The 19769-nt window shown below is 36.0% G+C and overlaps 1 protein-coding gene across 1 annotated transcript; it reads right to left on the reverse strand.

The window, feature by feature from the left end:
• Positions 1–67: 67 nt before the first annotated feature.
• LOC139690508 (quinone oxidoreductase-like protein 2 homolog) lies at positions 68–19050 on the reverse strand. The gene is made up of 7 exons (XM_071587968.1): positions 18872–19050; positions 18538–18727; positions 18238–18465; positions 4027–4218; positions 3654–3835; positions 1427–1573; positions 68–353 (listed from the first exon to the last, which is right to left on the reverse strand). Exons 2-7 carry the CDS (start codon positions 18715–18717, stop codon positions 203–205), a joined length of 1080 nt encoding a protein of 359 aa, XP_071444069.1. The 5' UTR covers positions 18718–18727; positions 18872–19050; the 3' UTR covers positions 68–202.
• Positions 19051–19769: the final 719 nt, after the last annotated feature.

Below are 19769 nucleotides of genomic sequence, written 5' to 3' on the forward strand. Positions count from 1 at the left end.
CTAAATCTAATGAGTGTTGCATGGCAATTAAAACAATCTTCAAAACGGAATTGTGAAGAAAAAAGGTTCAAAAGTAAAATTTATTTTAAAAAAGCAAGTGACAAAAGTATGGACAACATCTTTACAAACCTATTACAGATCGACAACAATCAACATCACAATAAATGCTATTAAAGCAAAATATATTTCTAAATTATTCAAACTAAGACATCTTAATAATCACTTTTCCAGTTGACTTCCGTTGAGAAATCATGTCAATGGCTTTATTAATATCTTCAAGAGAAACTGTAGATGATATAAATGGTTTTAACAGACCTTGTTCACACATATCAATTGCATCCAGGACTATCTCCCTGAAAAATAAAACAAGGATAATCAGTGAAGAAGGCACAAACCTTAACATGAAAAGTGAGAATTGAACACGCCCAATCATAACCTTTCTGGAATTCTATGAATATTTCATCATATGGATGTTTCAATATTTGCATTGAGGGAAAATATCCATTTTACATGCATTCATGCATGTATACAAATGTGTGAAGATCACTTTGCCTTCTGATTTTACTGATATAGAGATAAATAAACCAGTAGACTCATGCAATTGTAACTGCACGGCATTTCATGCAAAAGGTCTCTGTGGGTTTTCTCCTGAATTTATCTTTGGTAAAGGATAAAACATTGCCATCCCAGGAATTAGAGCCACTGCAAAAATGAATCTGCATTTAAAATTAACGTCACTTACATATTCTTCCATTAAACATGTAAAATAATAACATGGTCACACAGTGTTATTATACATAAACAATGTAACTATTGCTATCACAATCAGAAAACTTTCTCTAGAAATTTTTAGGATGTAGACAGTACATTGATCAGTTGAAAAATAAGGGGACTGGATTTAAAACAATCATATTTCAAATTAATTTTACTCATATGACAGAATAAAAAAGGATATACTATTCATGCATTATATAATAGTATGAAACATACAACAATGCTGTTATGACAAAACGTTCTGTATATCCTCTGTTGCATTTAATGTTTTAATGCTGATATTTGCACGAAATGGAGCATGGTTTCTCTAAAAGCTTAAGAATGATGGCAGTTTCAAATCATACCATATGTAATATAATAGTAAATAATAATGAGTTGTTCAAATATAAAATGTATGAGTGTCCTGACTTCTACCTCCCTATGTAACTCCCATCCTCCTTATTTCATACACTGCAGTGCTCAATGACAAAAAACCCTCAACAAAAAATGGATTTTCTAATTAATTTTTTAAATAAACACCAGCAGTAAAGGCATGCATTAACATTTCATGGTTTGTAAATTTTAAGGAATTTACCAAATCTTAGCAATGATTTTATTTTCTTGGAATAAATACAAATTAAGAGAAATATTTTCTGAAACCAAAAGGCCTTACCTGTATACATCTGGATCTACTTCTCTGTAGTGTGCAAGAGAGACACCCAATAGGCTGATAGAAGAGGAGAGAAGGGTGCTTGCAATAATCTTGGGCACCTTGTGTGATGCAAAACCAGCTATAACGACTTTGCTCTCATGACCAGCACTGGAAATTTCCAAAAGAGGGGTTTTCTAATAATATAGTGATTACAATCCCATTAACACAAAGAGTAAAAGAAATAATATTCATAAATATATGCACACACAATTATGAGACTATTCTCAACGTTGGCACACAGTTCAGGGTTCATATTATACATGGATAAAACAAAAAAATTAATGAAGAAGTAAATAAAACTGTTGTTTCTAGATTTGGAGCTCTAGCTCGACAGCTGGTTTTAGGAGTTGATTCCATATTACATAACTTTGTCTGTTTAGTTCAATTTAATTTTTCTCTGCAAGAGTAGAGACCATGCTGTCATATATCAGAGATGCATGATGATCATATATTAGAGATGATGAGAAATAGTGGGTCGGACGAAAGAAGGGAATGAGCAAGTAGAAGAATAAGAGGAAACTTATGCAAAGGCTGGGAATATATGAGATCACAACAAAAAAGAACTATTAGCATCAGGGAAAAGGGTTTCATTTTCCCCTGCTTCCTATAAATTTTATCTGTTAAAGTACAAGTTAGAGTTGTTGAAGATTTTAATGATATAATAACATTCATGATAATATATTATAATTTCCATTATAAATTCTCTTAGAGCTGTATATAAATCTTTTTATATGAGGTGAAGAAATGTGGAAAGTATGTATTTGAAAACTCTCATGATAGAATTATCTAATGCAGACAAAAAAATGCCAAACAAATTTTACAGAAACAAAGTTACTACCTATAATGTAACATCAAAATGACAAAAGATCAAAAGATGAAAAGAGTATGTGGGAATCAAACCCTCAACTCACTCACTACAAATACAGAACATTAAATATAAGTGCTAATTTCCTGTTAGAGAATAGGTCCATCAGAAATGTAGTTTTTCTGTACGTAAATAATAAAAGTTAACTTTCTTTTAACTACTGGTTAACTAAATCCTAACGTGGTGTGACTGGAAAATTATTTTTTCAGAAATATCTTCAATTTGATTCTTTTACATCTGGGATGTGGAAAATGAACAATCCATTTATAAGCCCATGGAAAGGGGATTGTCATACAGGATAAGAATATGATCATCAAGAGTTCTCCAAAACTTCATCTTTAATGTCATATCACCTCATTTCACTGCTCCCATGCCCTGATAATCACTATTGTCACTTCAATGCATTGAAAGATATTTCAGAAAGGTTAGAGAAACTCTGTTATCTGGGAAAGACCATAGTTTTAGGATAAGCCACGAAGGTATTTCTCAAATGCATAGAACATACCTTTTTTAATTGCAGGATAAAAGATGGGAGTGCTCTATGTAACTGTATCCTAGAGCCATTCTCAAGTAACGTTGGGACGTTTGTAACTAGGCTGAGAAAAAACTGATTCATTTTAATGTAAGAGAATAATATTTATGCCTTGATGCATATTTTTTATTTCCTATAATATTTGCATCAATTTTTTTGCCACCTAATGTTACCACCTGTTTAAATGGTTGACTTGTGACTGTTGTACTAATAATAAAAATAATAATTTTCCCCATTTGTTATTTCATCCCATAAATTATACAATCCCAGTCAGTTTGCAGTACTCCTCTGTTAGCATTAGCTCTTTTTCTTATTTCACAATTGCAAAAGCTACCATGAAACACCCCATACTAAAAATTTAAAAATATTTATCAAGATTAAAAATTTCTAAACAGATTAACATTTCATTACATTTTTAGAATGTTTGAAATTCCTCACGAAAATAAATTTTTCTAAATCATAATAAGGTCTTTGTTTGGCCGATGGCATGTTTACATATATAAACATATAAACATACACACACACAAATAAAAGTTTATTTAATTACACCATAATAGAAGTGATTTTTAAAACAAGGCATAGTATGTCGAAGGACAAAATGAATCAGAATTCTAAATAAATATTTGAAAGAATACATACTAATTTCAAATTTAAATTAATTCTTTAATGGAGACTGAAAACTCACAACACACTGATTAAAAAACTTTAACTCAAAATGAATATGAAAATAAAATTATACACCTGTAATCCAAACCAAACAAAATATGCTACATAATAAAACTGGTACAAACCATTTAATACTTTCTTCAAAAATTTCTCCTCCCACAGTATCAAACACCACTGACACTCCTTTTCCATTGGTTACTTCCTTTACTGTTTTTTGCATATCTTTAGGATTATAAGTCAAGGCAGCCCATGCACCCCTGTCTCTTACAAGTGTTGCTTTTTCTTCATTGCTGCACACCCCTATCACCTGTAATAAATTTCCCATTTCCACTTTAAAATTTTCATTACTTGAAAATATTGCCATTATTGAAAGAACTGCACAAGATATCCCTGCCAAAGTGAATTTTTTTTAAACTTTTTCATTTATGCATTTTATCATCATTACAGCCTCAAAAATGAATTCATGCTGATAAAACTATGATATTATGCATTATTAACCTTTGCTTTATATACATTAGCAGCGACATCCACAACAGCTAAGCCTAATCCACCAGCAGCAGCAGTAACCAAGATGACTTGGCCTTCCTTAAGTTCAGCACGTCTTGAGAGGCCCAAAAGAGCAGTTGAATAGGTTTCTGCAAGTGCTGCTCCATGAATGAAATCTATTGAACTTGGTATCTTGAAAACATCCTACCAAAAACAAATTATAGATTACACTTATTTCAGAGTACATACTAATGAAAAATTCATGATAAAATGGACAGTAAAACCAACAGACACAAATAATATACAGTTGACTTTCATGAGTTGAATGGTTTGAATACCAAAACAATTTTAATATTGACCAAATAAAAGGAACATCCAATTTATATCTTGAAAAAAATGCACAATATTTTGACAAGGCCCTCTGAGCCTAGCAGAGAAAAATTTGACCGTGGTCCAATTTCTCTTAACATATCTTGGAGTAATATTGGACACTCCCAGGACACTTAAACAAAATACCTCTTGGTCATATTTTTTTGAAAAATTACATTGTTTGCAATCATTTCTCTTCGGACTATTTCATCACTCATTCCTCAAATTTAGTAATTTTTTCAGTTTTTGATTTTATGGGTTTTTTGTCTTAAAAAATTCCCATTCAAAAAATTGTTAACAGAAGTGAAAAGCCTGAGAGGAAGATTTTAATGGCCTCAACAGAACTGAAAAAGAAACTAAATCCCTGAATGGGAAATTGATACAAGTGTATCAGACATGGGCTGCTGCATCTAGGGTAAAGCTGAGTTCACCACACCACCCTCTGAAGAAAAAGGTATTCATGAAGGCAGATGACATGAAAGAAGTTTTAACAACCCTCAAAAGTAAATTTTGCCAATGGTTCAATGAGGTGGAAAATCTTTTTATGGCTTAAAATAATTAAAAACAGTTGACTGATGATAGTGTAGGAGACCATTAATTGTGAGAAGGCTACAATTCTCTGCAGTCATTAAGCAAGGTACCCCTGGTTTTAATGCTGAAGAGATAGGTGGTCTGCCAATTTTAAAAAGAGAAAAAGCATTGAAAGTGTAGTCAGACAGAAGTCATAAACAGGATCATCAACCTGACTGATGGCTATGTAATGCAACATTATAGGAAAAAAATTTTAAGCTGGCAAAGGCAAATGGCATTAGACAGGTTATTTCCTAAATAAAGACCGAGAGGTGACACTACTAAATGGTGAGCCCCAACTCTCAATTAATAGCTTCAAGAGAAGAAGAGAATCCAAGTCATTCATTCTCCCACTTCCTCTATCTTCCTCATTATCAATTCTCTGTAGAGTGAGGTGAATTTTACTTTTCATTGTATTACTTATGCATTATCCAACTCATATGCCTGTAATCACAAAATATTTCAAGTTAATTTTATTTTGCTGCTTTTTCATGAATTCATGTGTATTATTTAAAGAAAGGTTTCATTATTAAATTGCTATATACCATAAATATGAAGTGCGCTCAAATAATAACTCACAATTCAAATTAATGCTAACTTGAAAAATATGTCATTTTATTTATGAAGACATATAGCGTGCATACACAAAACAAATTCTTTTGTTGCCAGCACAACCAAAAGATATTCACAGATATTCTCTAGGATATAGCTAGTAAATTGTTTGATCACATGAAAATGAAGTGCACCACATGTCACAACTCATATTTAATATTAATGTTACCTACATCTCGATTCAATTCCTTACTCAAAGATTTGAGATAAATTCATGCCGCAAATGCTGTAATATAATACATCACCAATGTTGGTTTGGGCATCACAATTACAAAATTTTCTTGGGCATTCTCCATGATGCATTTAGTAAATTCACAATCACTAAACTTTCTAAACATTCCTTGGTATGTTTAATTGTATATGATTCAATATAAGATAAATGCTGTTTAATAAGAAATACACATAGTTTTCCCTACTAGCCTATGAACTGCACTTTCATATGATATCCAATGTATGGGAAATAATGAGTTATTATTTATAAAAGTATAAAAGAGGTAATTACAAGAAAGTCCAATGAAAATGATAAAAAAACAATTTTGACTGCAGACTATTAAAGTGGTATTATCATACACGTTTTAACCAATATTTATACTTAAGATATTATGAGTTTTTTGGGGGGTCTGGTACGGAACAATTCATTTCCATTATTTCTTAAGAAGAATAACTTGAAAATCAAACAGCCTCTTGAAACTTATGCGTATTCAACTGTTAAAGGTCTACTGTATCTGCTTTATGAATACCTAAGCATTGGACACAATAAATGTAACAGTACTTTTGGTAGTAAACTGTTACGGGCACTGGATACTTCTGGCCATTCCTGAGACAGCAAAACATTTCCAAATATTTCCTTTTACCGAATTCATTGATTCTCATGCCCTATGTTCTTCCTTTATCAACAGTCAGGGTACCATATTTCTGAATATATCTTGAACAATCCACGATTAAATGCCTAAGAAGTTTCATCTTCTCCGCAGAATGGCATCCTTCATTTCACTCTGTCAAAATTGGTTTAGTACAGCTTTAAAATCACTATACCCAGTTACAAATTGCAAGACATGTTGGTTTTAATTAATATGTCAAGTTTACAATCTTTCCCTGATATTTGGGAAGAATTAAAGTCTCTTGTTCTTATTTGGTTTCAGTCCATTATTTTTCTACGAGGGTCATCCGGAAAGTAGTACCCGTTCGTGCCGCATGAAGTGCTGACGACGCGAGTAGCCGCTGGACGAGGTCAGATAGCTTCAGTGGCTTGTCTGCCTTCTCTGAGCCAAGTTGCGTGACGCTAGCATTGCCTGTGTTGTTTCTGTGATTGTTTACAATGTTTAAAAAAATTGAGAACGCCGCCAGTTGTGAAGTGAGGGCAGTGATTAAATTCCTCAATGCAAGAAACGTTCGCCCATGTGATATTCATCGCCAATTAAAGGAGGTGTATGGAGACAATGTAATGGACGAGTCGTCTGTTCGGCGGTGGTGTCGCAACTTCAACATGGGGAGGGGGAACACACACGACGATGAGCGTTCGGGGAGACCGTCTGTCATTACAGACCAACTGGTGAGCTCAGTTGACGAATTCGTGAGGAACGATCGGCGCGTCACAATTGATGACATCTGTGAGCATTTTCCCAATGTTTCTCGAACAATTGTTCATGAAATTGTTAAACACCATCTGCATTATGCAAAAATTTGTGCAAGATGGGTCCCTCGCGTATCTCAATGAGCTGGCGGCGAAGGACTATGCAGCAGGAATACAGAAACTTGTCACACGTTATGACAAATGCCTTAATTTGCTTGGAGATTATGTTGAGAAGTAGTTTAAAGTATCCTCTTTCAAATAACATTTTTTATGTTTGTTAATATTTACTTTTGTGTCTTTATTTCACGAACGGGTACTACTTTCCGGATGACCCTCTTATATTATAAGGCACAGTTATATACATGGGGGAATCATTAATCGTTATTGTAAGTCTTTATTATTACTACAAAATAACAGATATTTAGATAAAATTAATTCTGCATATTAATTCATCCACATGCACATAATACTGTAAATTATAGCTATTAATTTGACTTGTTTTGCTAGAGGAAGCCATAGATTGAAGTGATTCGCAGTATGGAAAAGATAAGGGCTCAAAATATGGAAATTTGAGGTCATCATAAGACACAGTTGTGGGACAGAAAAGGAATTTTCAAACTGACAACAAGTCCCTCACAAACCATCCAAGAAGTGGAAGACCATCACTTGTGGACAATGCTGCCACAGCTAAAAGAAGTGGGGGACTTTATCCTATTAGACTAAAGGGCAGCCATCCAAATCATCATGAATGAGAGAGATCTTAATTATAGCAGTGTATACAAATTATTTCGCGAAGAACTGCACATATCAAAGGTGTCAAAATGTTGGGTTCCATGACTAGTAACTCCTTTTCAGAAGAATATATGTCACAACCTGCAAACACAACCACAGGATAACTGGCAATCAATGTGACCTTGAAATTTTACCACATCCACCCTATTCTCCCAATCTCATTCTAAGTGACATTTTCTTAATTCCATTTTTAATTTATTCCCAGGACTCAAAAAAACCATTGCAGAGTATCAGAGATTTGACAACACAAAATGACATCATTTAATAAGTGATCAATTGTTTCCGACACAATATGCCTAGTTCTACAATGACGGCCTTTCAAAGGCCAAGAAATGCTGAGAGAAATGTTTAACCCTGGATGGAGAATATGTGGATAAGTCTTAAGAATAACAACAAATGATTAAGTTCATACTTTAATTATTTTTAGTAATAATTAAAGTTTACAGTACTCCCTCGTAAATGCTTTCAGGAAAAAACACATCACACTGTAGGAGTGTTTGCATTTATAAAAGTGAGGATAGGTTGGCTTGCAATGGCAAACCACTCCAGGCCTGACATTGCATTCCACTCTACTACCTTCTAGGAAGAGTGCTTAGGTCTCTGATTTGTCTCATTCATTTACCAAAAGGACATTTGGAAATAGCAACTGGATTGTGATCTTTCAAACAATAAAAATTTAAAATAAGCGACTTCCTAAAATTATATTTTAAAGAGGCATAAAACATAGTGAGAATGTTTAATGCCAATCATTTGCTAATATCAAAGTGTAGCTCTTTTCTACCAAAAGTGAGACAATATTATCATATTTACCATAATATTATTTAGACAATGTACTGTTTTCACAATATATAGGGAATTCTGTTACCTCAATTTTAAATGTTCCTGAAAGAACTATATAATGGGCATGCTACATCTTCCCAAAACCAAAACTAAACACAGATCCGAGGCATCTGGCAGCATTTTGCAGGTTGAGAGTATCTGGTAAGCAGAAACACGAACAGCTAATGGGAAAGTTAAGAAGTGAAATTTAGTGATAAAGAGAAGCAGATAAAATGCAGTAGCAATGATATACGTTAGAGGTTAACAAAGTCTTGTCTATGTAGTGGCTCAAAGTTCTTCCAATAAAGCTGACAAATTAGTTTGAGAAGCATTATACATAATAATGACATGAGGGTAGGCAGAAAAGTAATGCACAAATGCTTGTAGACCACAAACAAAATGACCAAAAGCATTCCTGGTGGCATGTGGAAGTAACATTCCCCCTCAACATGCATGCACAGGTATGAGGTTGTTCCATTCTTCCAGTGTATTTCAAGAAGGGGAAGTGTGGAGACAAGTTCTAGTGATATGTCAAAGTGAGTTAAACAGAGGGCTGTTATCGAATTTTCAACTTCACCTTGTCGTCAGAGGTGTAATGATTACCCTTGAGGTGTATCTTGAATTGAGGAAAAAAAAATCGCAAGGCACCAGATTGGGGGAATAAGGAGGATGTGGAATTGGTTTTAATTTCAGGTTTCGTAGAGCCTCTCCAGTTGCACACAAGGTGTAAGGATGAGCGTTGTCATGTTGTAAGATTATTGGTGCCAGGCTGGCTTCCACACAACAAACTACACGTCAGATGTGTTTTAGCGTCCGTATATACTGAGAAGAATTTACCATTGCCCCTTGCTCCAGAAAATCAGTCACATAAACTTGGTGGATATCCCAAAACACAGTCAAAATAAGTTTAATCAACAATTATGGCTTTTCCAGGCTCCCAACCACAAAACTTTACTATCCATCAATTTCAGTTGACCTATCAACCGCATCATCACCACAAACAGCCTTTAAACAACGATGAATCTCAGTATAAGTCACTATTTCAGCAGTTAAAAATTCAATAACAGCATGCTGTTTAACTCGTTGGCATAGCGCTAGAACACGTTTCCATACTTCCGCTTCTCAAAATACACTGGATGAATGTAATGACCTCAAACCTTCACATGAGTGTTGAGGGGGAATGTTACTTCCACATGCCACCAGGAGTGCTTCTGAAGGTACATTGTTTGTGGTCTACAAGCATGCGTGCATTAGTTTTCAGCCTACCCTCATATTAAAATAAGATAAGTGCGTGGTAGTTAAATTCAAATGCAAAAGAATAAGAAAACTGTTAGGTTTTGCAAAAGAATATGTTATGATGGAAAAGCAGACACCCAGAGCTCAAATTAAATTAAACTGCCCATTAATTACCATTTCAATCGAAAGTTTGGTTCAAGTCCTTCCTTTATCATTTCATGCAGAATCTTATTCGACCTTGTGAGCACTAATTACTAAATGGGCCTAATAATTGTTTGGAAATGACAGACACACAGAAAATAAACTCATCATTTTAACAACAACATTTTATCTCATTTTGCATGTGATCAGCGTTGGAAATAGCTTCATTATGTCGAAATACGTACCAAAACTACAGGAGAAGAAGAAATTGAATCTGATTATTTCATGTGATCTCTAATCCCCCCTCCAAGACTTACCCACTGAAAAACTCACTCGCCAATACCGCAATCTCTTGCACTTATCCCAACCATTTATAATAGTAATGTGATTAATATGTCGTATGATCTTGTGCTTTCCCGGCAAATTGCTGTGGAAAAGGCTACTCGGGTCTTCTACCAGGTCAGTTTCTCCATTGATAATGCCCTAATTATTATTATTAATTGTATTTATGTCTATATAATTCATATATTATGATTAATATGCATCAAAAACTACATATCAGCATAACATAGTTATCAACCTGAAAGTTGGCGAGTGAGTTTTTCAGTGGGTAAGTCTTGGTGGGGGGATTAGAGATCAGATGAAATAATCAGATTCATTTCAGGAACTGTAGAGGCCTCCTACCAGGATGTGTGAATTTCCAATTCCTCTGGGTTATGTATGAGATAGGCCTTGCACAATTCTTTTTCTTATACTCCAACTGCATTGACCAACTTGTTCAAAAACACATCCAAGATAGATTAATTTCTATCGGTTTTTGCCCTCTGATTTTAACGTTTAACTTAACCTTCCTCTTTCTGAAAAAACCTCATATCCTTTGTTTTGCTTACATTGATTTTAATTCTATACACATCACACTGCTTTTCTAATGGGCTCAACAATGATTGTGACCCCCTCAGCTAAATGGCTAACTAAAGCTTGATTGTCGGCAAATGTAACTGATAAACTCCCAACTGACTTTCATTCCTACCTCAAGGTCTTCCCATACAACTATAACCATTTTTTCTACATATATGATATTTTAGAACTATACAAGACACCACTAAGGTGTGTGGTGAATACACAACCCAAACTAATTAGGATGATGAAAAGCATGGATGAAAATGGAACTACCACTTGCACACAATCATTCACCTTGACAACGCAAATGATTTTTGCACTTTGACAATGTTGCATTGTAATGCAAATTAGTGGATGACTCCATTAAAAGTCACTGTCACTGCATCTCCCACCGTTTCTTTGCATTACTCCTTACCTTTGTAAACTCTATATCCTTGCAGTGCATTCTCCACAATGCTTCTTTTACCCTATTAAATTCCCACCCCAGTTTATCAATTATCTCTAGTACTTCCCCTATCCTAATTCTCCGTTAACTATGCAAAACTGTCAGAGTGTAAAAATCATTCACATTGTTCGGGATTCGAACCTAGATCCCTTGATGTTCGGTCGTGGGCTTTAGCCAGTCAAACTATCAAGGCATCCTCTTGCACTCTGAGATTTTGGGGGCTTCACACACACTGAAATTTTTGCATTTTTATGCACATTTAGCGGATGACAGCATCTCCAGCAGTTTCTTGAAATTTTTCAAAGGTGAAACACCCCTTGTCTTTAAAGTTGGCTTTAACTTCGTGTACTGTAGTGCATCGCGCACAACTACGGAATGCCAGTGACATGACTGTGCAATGAGTACAATGAATGGTATTTCATCACAACATCTTGTTCCATTAGAGCCCCCTAAATTTCAGAATGTAACAGGATGCCTCAATATCTTAGCTGGTTAAAGCACTAGGCCAGACATCAAGGGATCCAAGTTCGAATCCTGATAAGGGCGAATAATTTTTACACAGTGAAATTTTTGCTTTGTAATCCAAATTTAGCGGATGACTCTGTTAAAAGTTACTGTTGGGGTATCTGCAGCAGTTTTTTGGAATTTCTCTGTTCACATTCAACCATTTCCTACACTTGTCTGTCTTCCTAACCATCTTTTCTGTTTTCCTCCTCCTTTCCCGATTTACAGTTCCTATACCATCATTTTCTGTTTTCAATGCCAGCTTTTTCACTACTCCCATTTTTCATCTACTGTAGATCCCTCCCCGTCCTCACTCATAGTTTTTTCTAATGCCTCCTAACACTTCTTTTCTTTCCAGTTAATGCTTCTACACATTTTCTCATCCATTTTCCCTGTTTTATCTTCTTGAATCTGATGATGTACGCCATTAGTAGTAAATTATGATCTGAATCTACTGCAGCTGTGAATTGATTATCCTGAGCCCAAATTGAAAAATTCAAATAAAAACTAAAATATTATGGTTTTAATGAGAAAGAAATGAACAGGATAAAGTATTTCTTATGAAAATGTGAACAAAAAGTAGTCAATGATTGGTTGCGATCATTGGAGGAAGACATAACTTAAGGTGTGCCATGGGGAAATATGATAGGGCCCTTCATCCACTTTATGTATACATAAAAAACCTAAGCTCCCATGTTAGCAGCAAACTTAAGATTATTTACTGACAACCTGGTGATTTATAGGACACCAGCAGATAGCATGCTATCATTAACAACAAAGACCAGATTGGTGTGATGCAATTAATGGGAGTTAAAATTACACATTAAAAAAATGTACAGCACCAAAGTTTCGGAATAAAAGAAAAGATAAACATGACAAATTATAAAATAGATAGGATTGAGTTAAACATTTCAGAACAGACCAAATACTTGGACGTTAAAGTGACATGAAACCTATCATAGGGTACACATATTAGAAGATGAGTTGGGTTAGCCTTAAAAAGAGCTAGGTTTCATTGGATAGATTTTAGGAGAAAGAAATGAAAAAGTAAGAGATAGATGTAATGGCTTAGCTAGGCCACATTTGGAATATTCAGAAAGTATCTAGGATCCATAGGAGGAAACGTTAACTTGAGAATTGGAAAAGATTCAGAAAAAACATCCTAGGTTTATTGAAAATTGCTACAAAAAGATAGTAAACCTGACAGACATATAGGAGGAATTAGGAACTGATTGTAAAAGAGAGCAGGCAAGGTACTTGTATCTCTTTTATTTTATCCTGGTGGTTGGATCTTCCAAACAAATTTGGTGCCATAATAATTCCCTCAATATTGCATGAAAACTCAGGAGTGCCTTTCTAAAAGCCCCAGCCAAATTTAAATCGAAGATTCATCCACTAGGATAAAATAAAAGGCATAAAAATATACTCCAGAGACAGATTTATTTAATCATTCTTCCACGCAAGATAGGAATTAAAAAAAAAAGAACCAAAGAGCTCACATCCTTAAAGACAAAAATATAACCGTCAATTAAAAAAACACCAATTATTTCATGGTGTACGTATATAAGCATTTATATGTGCATGAGATTTTTAATTATATACATAATAATGAATGTATTTAATACTATGAGGGCTGTCCAGAAAGTAACCTCCATTATGCCATAATAATTAACTGGAATAGATACAGAAAATTTATTTTCATCTCCAGGCGGAGGTTTTTCTTCCTGAGTTCGAGGAAGAGGAGTTTCAGGAAAGGCTTGAGGTTAGTGGCAGTTGGCTCCCAACCTTTGCTGAGTATGGATCATTCATTTGTGAAACCTCTATTATGTAACCTTGTTACGCTCCATCATAACCAGTAATGGAGCGTGGCCATGGAGTTCAGCAGCATTCCGCCTTCCAGAAGGTGTACAAGTCATGGAAAACCCATTGGCAGTGGTGTATGGACATACAAGGGTGCAACTTAGAACACTTTTGAGTAAATATATCAATTCGGACAATAAATATGGTATTTTTTCAATCAACTCAGTCCTACTACTTTTGAGACAAACCTTGTATCTCTGCTATTTTTTTTCATAATTGCCCAACAGATTTAAACATTTGTCATATCTCTGAAGCAGTTTTAAAATTCCTTCAGCATAAAATTCTGCCGCCTGAGATCGCAACCAACAGATGATGGAATCTTGAAGTTTCTCATTAATCTTTAGGCTTCTGCAACGTCTATTTGATGAAGGATCCATGCCACTTCCGGGGAAAAACCATTGTGTAGGGGTATTGATGGACAACTGTTTTGCCCCCAGTCCTGAAGGCATCTTCAGGTTGAATTGATCTGTGCCACGATTTGGCCGCTATATATAGGAGATGCTGACTAGCTTGGAGCTCTCTGATTGGCTCTTTCTTGGTGGTGAATAGGATTCACCCTTTTCCATGTAGAAGTCTGGATGTAGCCATCCTCACAGTTGAAATATATCAACCGTGAGGACGGCTACACCCTGACTTCCACATGGAAAAGGGTGACTCCACTTTCAACCACTGCAGCTCAAGTCGTACTGACCTACTGCAAGCATACAGGGACCATTTGGCTCCCTCCACTACTTCTCATGCTCTACAAAAATGGAGGTGACTTTTGGGACAGTCCTTGTATATGAGTACCTGCATGTATGGGTGGTATCTTAATACCCCCTGCTACACACCTTTGTGGTGGCTTTCAACGTATTCTGTAGATGTTAATCTGTGCCAAAGCATAATATAATGTAACTAGTATATCTCTCCTGTATTGCCAGGTTTTTCCATGTATACGTACAACTATTGTGGTGTTTAATTTTTCATTATGATTAAACTGGTGACAAAAGAGCCCTTTGTAGAGAGCTGGGCTACTGACCACAGGAACAGGGTTCGATTCACAGCCACACTTCTAGATACCGTCAGCTTCAACCAAGCTGTGCCATTTTTTCCGTGCCAGATCTTCCTGGGAAACCATACCCTGCACAGGGCAAGGAACTGCCCCCCCCCCCTACCTTGATGTGTGAATTTCACTTGCAGTTGAGCTTATATTGGGAGAAGCTCTACCCTCACACATAAAACCAACCTAGGGGTTAATTTCTCATTTGACATTTCTACCTTTGCCCAGTACCACATTCCAATCACCTATGGCTATCAAATGTTCCCTCCCAAAGACACCCAAAATTAATTTTGCAAACTGATCATGAATTATTATTATTAATCTACCAGGTAAGGTGAGTTTTGGATGGTAACAAGCTACCACAATACAGTGATAATGCACCTGCATCTCTTATCAAAACACAAACTGACATCCAACATTACAATAAACCCTACTTCATTCCGAATACTTCCTTTCTCTCTACATTCTGCCCAACATCATCTTCATCCTTTTCCAGCCCAATCATCTTTGGCCAAGCATTCTCCCCTCATCTTAGCCTAGCATCAAATTTTTCAACATCCCAGTCCCAATCAAAATGAACAGGAGTTTCAGAAATAACTTTGCAGCTTCCACATAAAATAACTTATTTATTTTCTACTAGTTTCGCTACACTGTAGCATCTTCAGGAACGTACTTTTGTACGTTCCTGAAGATGCTACAGTGTAGCGAAACTAGTAGAAAATAAATAAGTTATTTTACGTGGAAGCTGCAAAGTTATTTCTGAAACTCCTGTTCGCAATGGATTTCCACAAAGTCTCGGCCTCAACCATCAGTCACACCAATCAAAATGCTCTGAATCCATCTTCCTGTCTTCTTTGGATTTCTACCAAAAATCCTCTCTCCTCCTCCACCATGCCAGGCCTTTCCTTATTTATTTTCCTTTAGGTCCATTTCAGCTTCTCCATTCTTCTACACACCCAAATTGCAAAAGCCTCCAATCTATATCTACCATCCTACGTCAATGACCTTGTTTCCGTTGTGTACTAGTCCATATCAACAATTCGACGAGCCTTTTCTTAACATCCTTACTCAATATCCCTGTCATCAATGCCCCCTCTTGAAAGACTCTCCATTCTCGGGATGTCACCACATAGGTTGTTTTTCTGACAACAGTTTCGCCCGCGTTTCAACGAGCGTCTTCAGGTCAAAGAGACTTATCAATTATACCATAATCCCCCACTTCATTACCATCTCTTCCTTTGCCTATCGTTGTGTTCCAATTCCCAATCACTATCAAATATTTTCCTCCAGGAACACCCATGATCTTTTCCTCTAACTGATTATATACCCTATCAACTGCTTCCTCCCTATGAATGCTTGGTGGCAGGTATACCTGAATATTGACCAAGTTCCTTGTTTCCACTTTTACTTCTATTAGAAATATTCTATACATGTAAGATAATGACTGGAAGCATTACCTCCCACACTGCTGAGCATGTCACGCAGGTGATTAGGCACAGTCCCATGGTTACCAGGACTTTTTTATCTATAGTGCTTATCATTCAATCCTAGGAATACATAATTGAGGTGGTTTCCCACTGCCTTCCTCAATACTATTTGTCACATGACACCATCACTAAATGACCACCCACTGGGGTAAGATGCATTTGTCGCTGCCTCACTAAAGAGCAGATGCTGCACAGACTTTCATCAGGATCATACAATTCAACCTATCTAGCATTTGCTGCCCTACCTGGAGCAAATATCATTACTTCCTCCAACACAGCCCCAGGGGTCATCAGAATATACAAGCCCTTGCATTATGTCATGATTGTAGTCCGTGGGGAGGTGTATTGATCATATACACCTATTTTTTCCACCCTATGGATACTTAATGGCATGTAGGCCTGAATGATGACCAATTTCAATGGTTCAGCTTTGATTCCACTAATACAATTCTCCTACATCTGCCAGGCCATCTGCCTTTAATATGCTTTTTTCTACCTTTTTGTCCAATAAAACCACCACCCCTCACTGGCCCTCTTCCCCATTGCTGTATATTAGTCCATAATTATCACTATAATATTTGCCACTGTTCTTCCATCTTTCCTCACATAGCCCAAAAATATTTAAATGTCCTCTCTTCATCTCCTACCCATCTCCATGCATCATCCTAATATTCCAAGTGCCTATTCTAATTGGTTTAGCCCTCTTCTGTGTTTTATGTGATGTAGCTGATGATTATACTTTACAAGATTTTTATGCGATAGGGACCATGGAAGAAGACAGGAATCTCCTGCTACTGGGTATCGAACATGACGGATTGTATAAATTGCAGATTCAGGTGTGATGTGGGGGTTTTCATCTCTGTTATTATGACTGATTGTGTTGAGTTCCATAGAGGCTACAGCTCATTGTCATTAGTGCGTCCATCATAATCATCTTGCAATAACTAATTGAAGTTGTTTCCTGTTGCCTTCATAATAGTGTTTTTAACATGATAGCATCACTCAAATAGTCTTCCTATTGGGGATATTATCATTGCACCGGCCAGCACCGCTCTAGGGGTCATCAGAATTCACAAGCCCTCCCACTCCATCAGGGTTGCAGTCCATGGGGAGTTTATCATTTTTATCCTTACATTTAATCAATAGCATATGTTTCCTAAGGAATCAATGTTTTTCCCATTTTGTCTTACAGCTATTTACTTATTCACAATTTTTAGCGATAATTGTGTATGAACACTTTTGAATTTGAATTTTGAAACTGAAAATTATTTTACAAAAATACTTCAGAGTACAAAACAATTCCTGGTACATTGCATCATTTTTAAGGATCTTTAATTGGAAAACAAATTTTCTGCAATTAACACACATGACTTAATGACAAAAAAAAATTAAAACTAGCCCCCAACTGTTTCATACATACACGTTAGTATAAACAAATGAGCTGCTTCTGATTTCCTGTCGACAATGATCCTGCATGTCATAATTGACATTTTCAATCAACATTCCATCTTGGAAAATATCGAATTACACATATTTTTACCCCTGAAATGATATCTCAAACTGCAAATATTCCCCAGACGTTCAAAGAGTGATCCTTAAACCCAATGTAATAACAGGCTTACAAAAGAAAGACCCATGAAATGTCAAATATTGGAACACAAAAATGAAATGAGTAGATCTCCAACAGGGAAAAGGAATCCTAAGAAAATTGCACCAAGGATATAACAACATAAACAAGGGGTCCTACTAGTGGAAGTCTTTACCATTGATGTTTCATTGGTGAGTTTCACTGATGATAAATTTATGGTTAAGTTTGTAAACTACCAACTATGAAAGTATCAGCTTGAGAGTAACCATACTGAGTGAGTGATCTTACCTGAGCTGGAACAGAGCACTGCTCAGCAAATCCAAAACATTTGTCCTTATTGAGAGCAATGACCCTGTCTCCAGTAGAAATGTCTTTCACGCCAGATCCTACTTCAGCCACTTCCCCACAGATTTCATACCCAGGGACAAACGGTAGCTTAACCTCTTTTTCCCATTCCCCTTTGCTCATCTGAATATCACTGGCGTTTACACCACAGGCACGTACATTTATGCGTACCTATTTAAACGGAAACAATTTGTTAGATATTGGTTCTTTATAGGTTAACAAGTTCGGGTTATTATTTATTACCTCTCCTTTTTTGGCTTTCTTGGTACTAAATTTGTCTATTTTCAGCGGACTCTTTAATTCATGCAGAACAGCCGCCTTGAAAGATCCGTGCCGCACAGCACCAGTGTCACTGATTTTAACACAAAAAGAAAACAATTTCGAAGGAGCTCTTGCCAATATCTTTCGAATAGCTGTGGCCATATTAACGTAACTGCAAACAATAAAGTCAACCATGTAAAATAAAATGCCGTCAAAATATTGAGGCAAACGATGGATTAGCTTAATAAAACATCCAAGGCATAGATTAAAAAACTAGAATCAGGGTAACATAAATATCAAATCCAATAATACTCACTAAATTGTACCAAGAGAAAAATAATATTTGCTTCAGTTAGATATCAAATTCAACGTAAGGCCACAACCCTGGGGTAAATTCCTTCTACGATAGCTCAGGTTGTCATACGCCAGCTATGATGTCACTAAACGGAAGAGAAAGCCGGCATAACACAGATCCATTGCGTTCCTACCTATGAATTCACACGCACGCATCTCATTAGTCATACACAAGTATATGCATTAGCCATTGGAGGCGCTGCACAGACGTCTGGCATCCCTCCCGCCACTTACAAGTGATAAGTAGTGTAAGTAGCTGACATATCCTAAGTTGACATGATTGACACTATGGAGCTTTATATTTATATATAGGCTCTCAATAGGAACTAGAAATGTCATACCATTACTGAAGCTCAACTAGCAAAATTCTCTCTTGAATATACCTTCGTAGGAGCTCAATATATATTTGATGTACAGTGGCATTATTATCCAACCCTTATTCATAGGAAAATGCTCTAGTCAAGTAGAATAAAATATCGTCTAAGTCGCGACATTTCAATCCTTTAAATGTTTATTACTCCCTTCCCCTTATATTATCTAACCATGCCAATTGAATTTGATATAGTTCACGGTCTTGATCCATCCCTTTCTTCCATATCCACAGAGCTACGGAATGCATTTGGAGTATTTTTCAGTCCTAAATTTTTCTTGTTCCTCTTTAAAGTCTTCACTTCTAAAATTCTCACCACCGTATAAATATACTTAATCCACAAACCTCTCAATTTGCGGCAAACTGAAGTGGCCAAATGAGTAGAACCCAACTAGCCAATGAATCGCTCTTTGCTGTGAGAAGGGGAAGATATATTTACGATCACTTTTAGTGATGATGTCTCTACTAAAATTTCAAAACATAGGTTATT

The sequence above is a fragment of the Hetaerina americana genome, unplaced genomic scaffold (assembly GCF_022747635.1).
Source record: "Hetaerina americana unplaced genomic scaffold, ioHetAmer1.1.p SCAF_3, whole genome shotgun sequence".
Taxonomy (NCBI): domain Eukaryota; kingdom Metazoa; phylum Arthropoda; class Insecta; order Odonata; family Calopterygidae; genus Hetaerina; species Hetaerina americana.

Excerpts from the sequence above, each read along its gene's own strand:
- LOC139690508 (XM_071587968.1), bottom strand. The coding sequence starts at position 18,717 with ATGGCCACAGCTATTCGAAAGATATTGGCAAGAGCTCCTTCGAAATTG. Across the intron at positions 4,219-18,237 it reads AGTGCTCTGTTCCAGCTCAG|GATGTTTTCAAGATACCAAG; the intron begins GTAAGATCACTC and ends TGTTTTTGGTAG. Across the intron at positions 1,574-3,653 it reads TTTGAAGAAAGTATTAAATG|TGCTGGTCATGAGAGCAAAG; the intron begins GTTTGTACCAGT and ends GGAAATTTCCAG.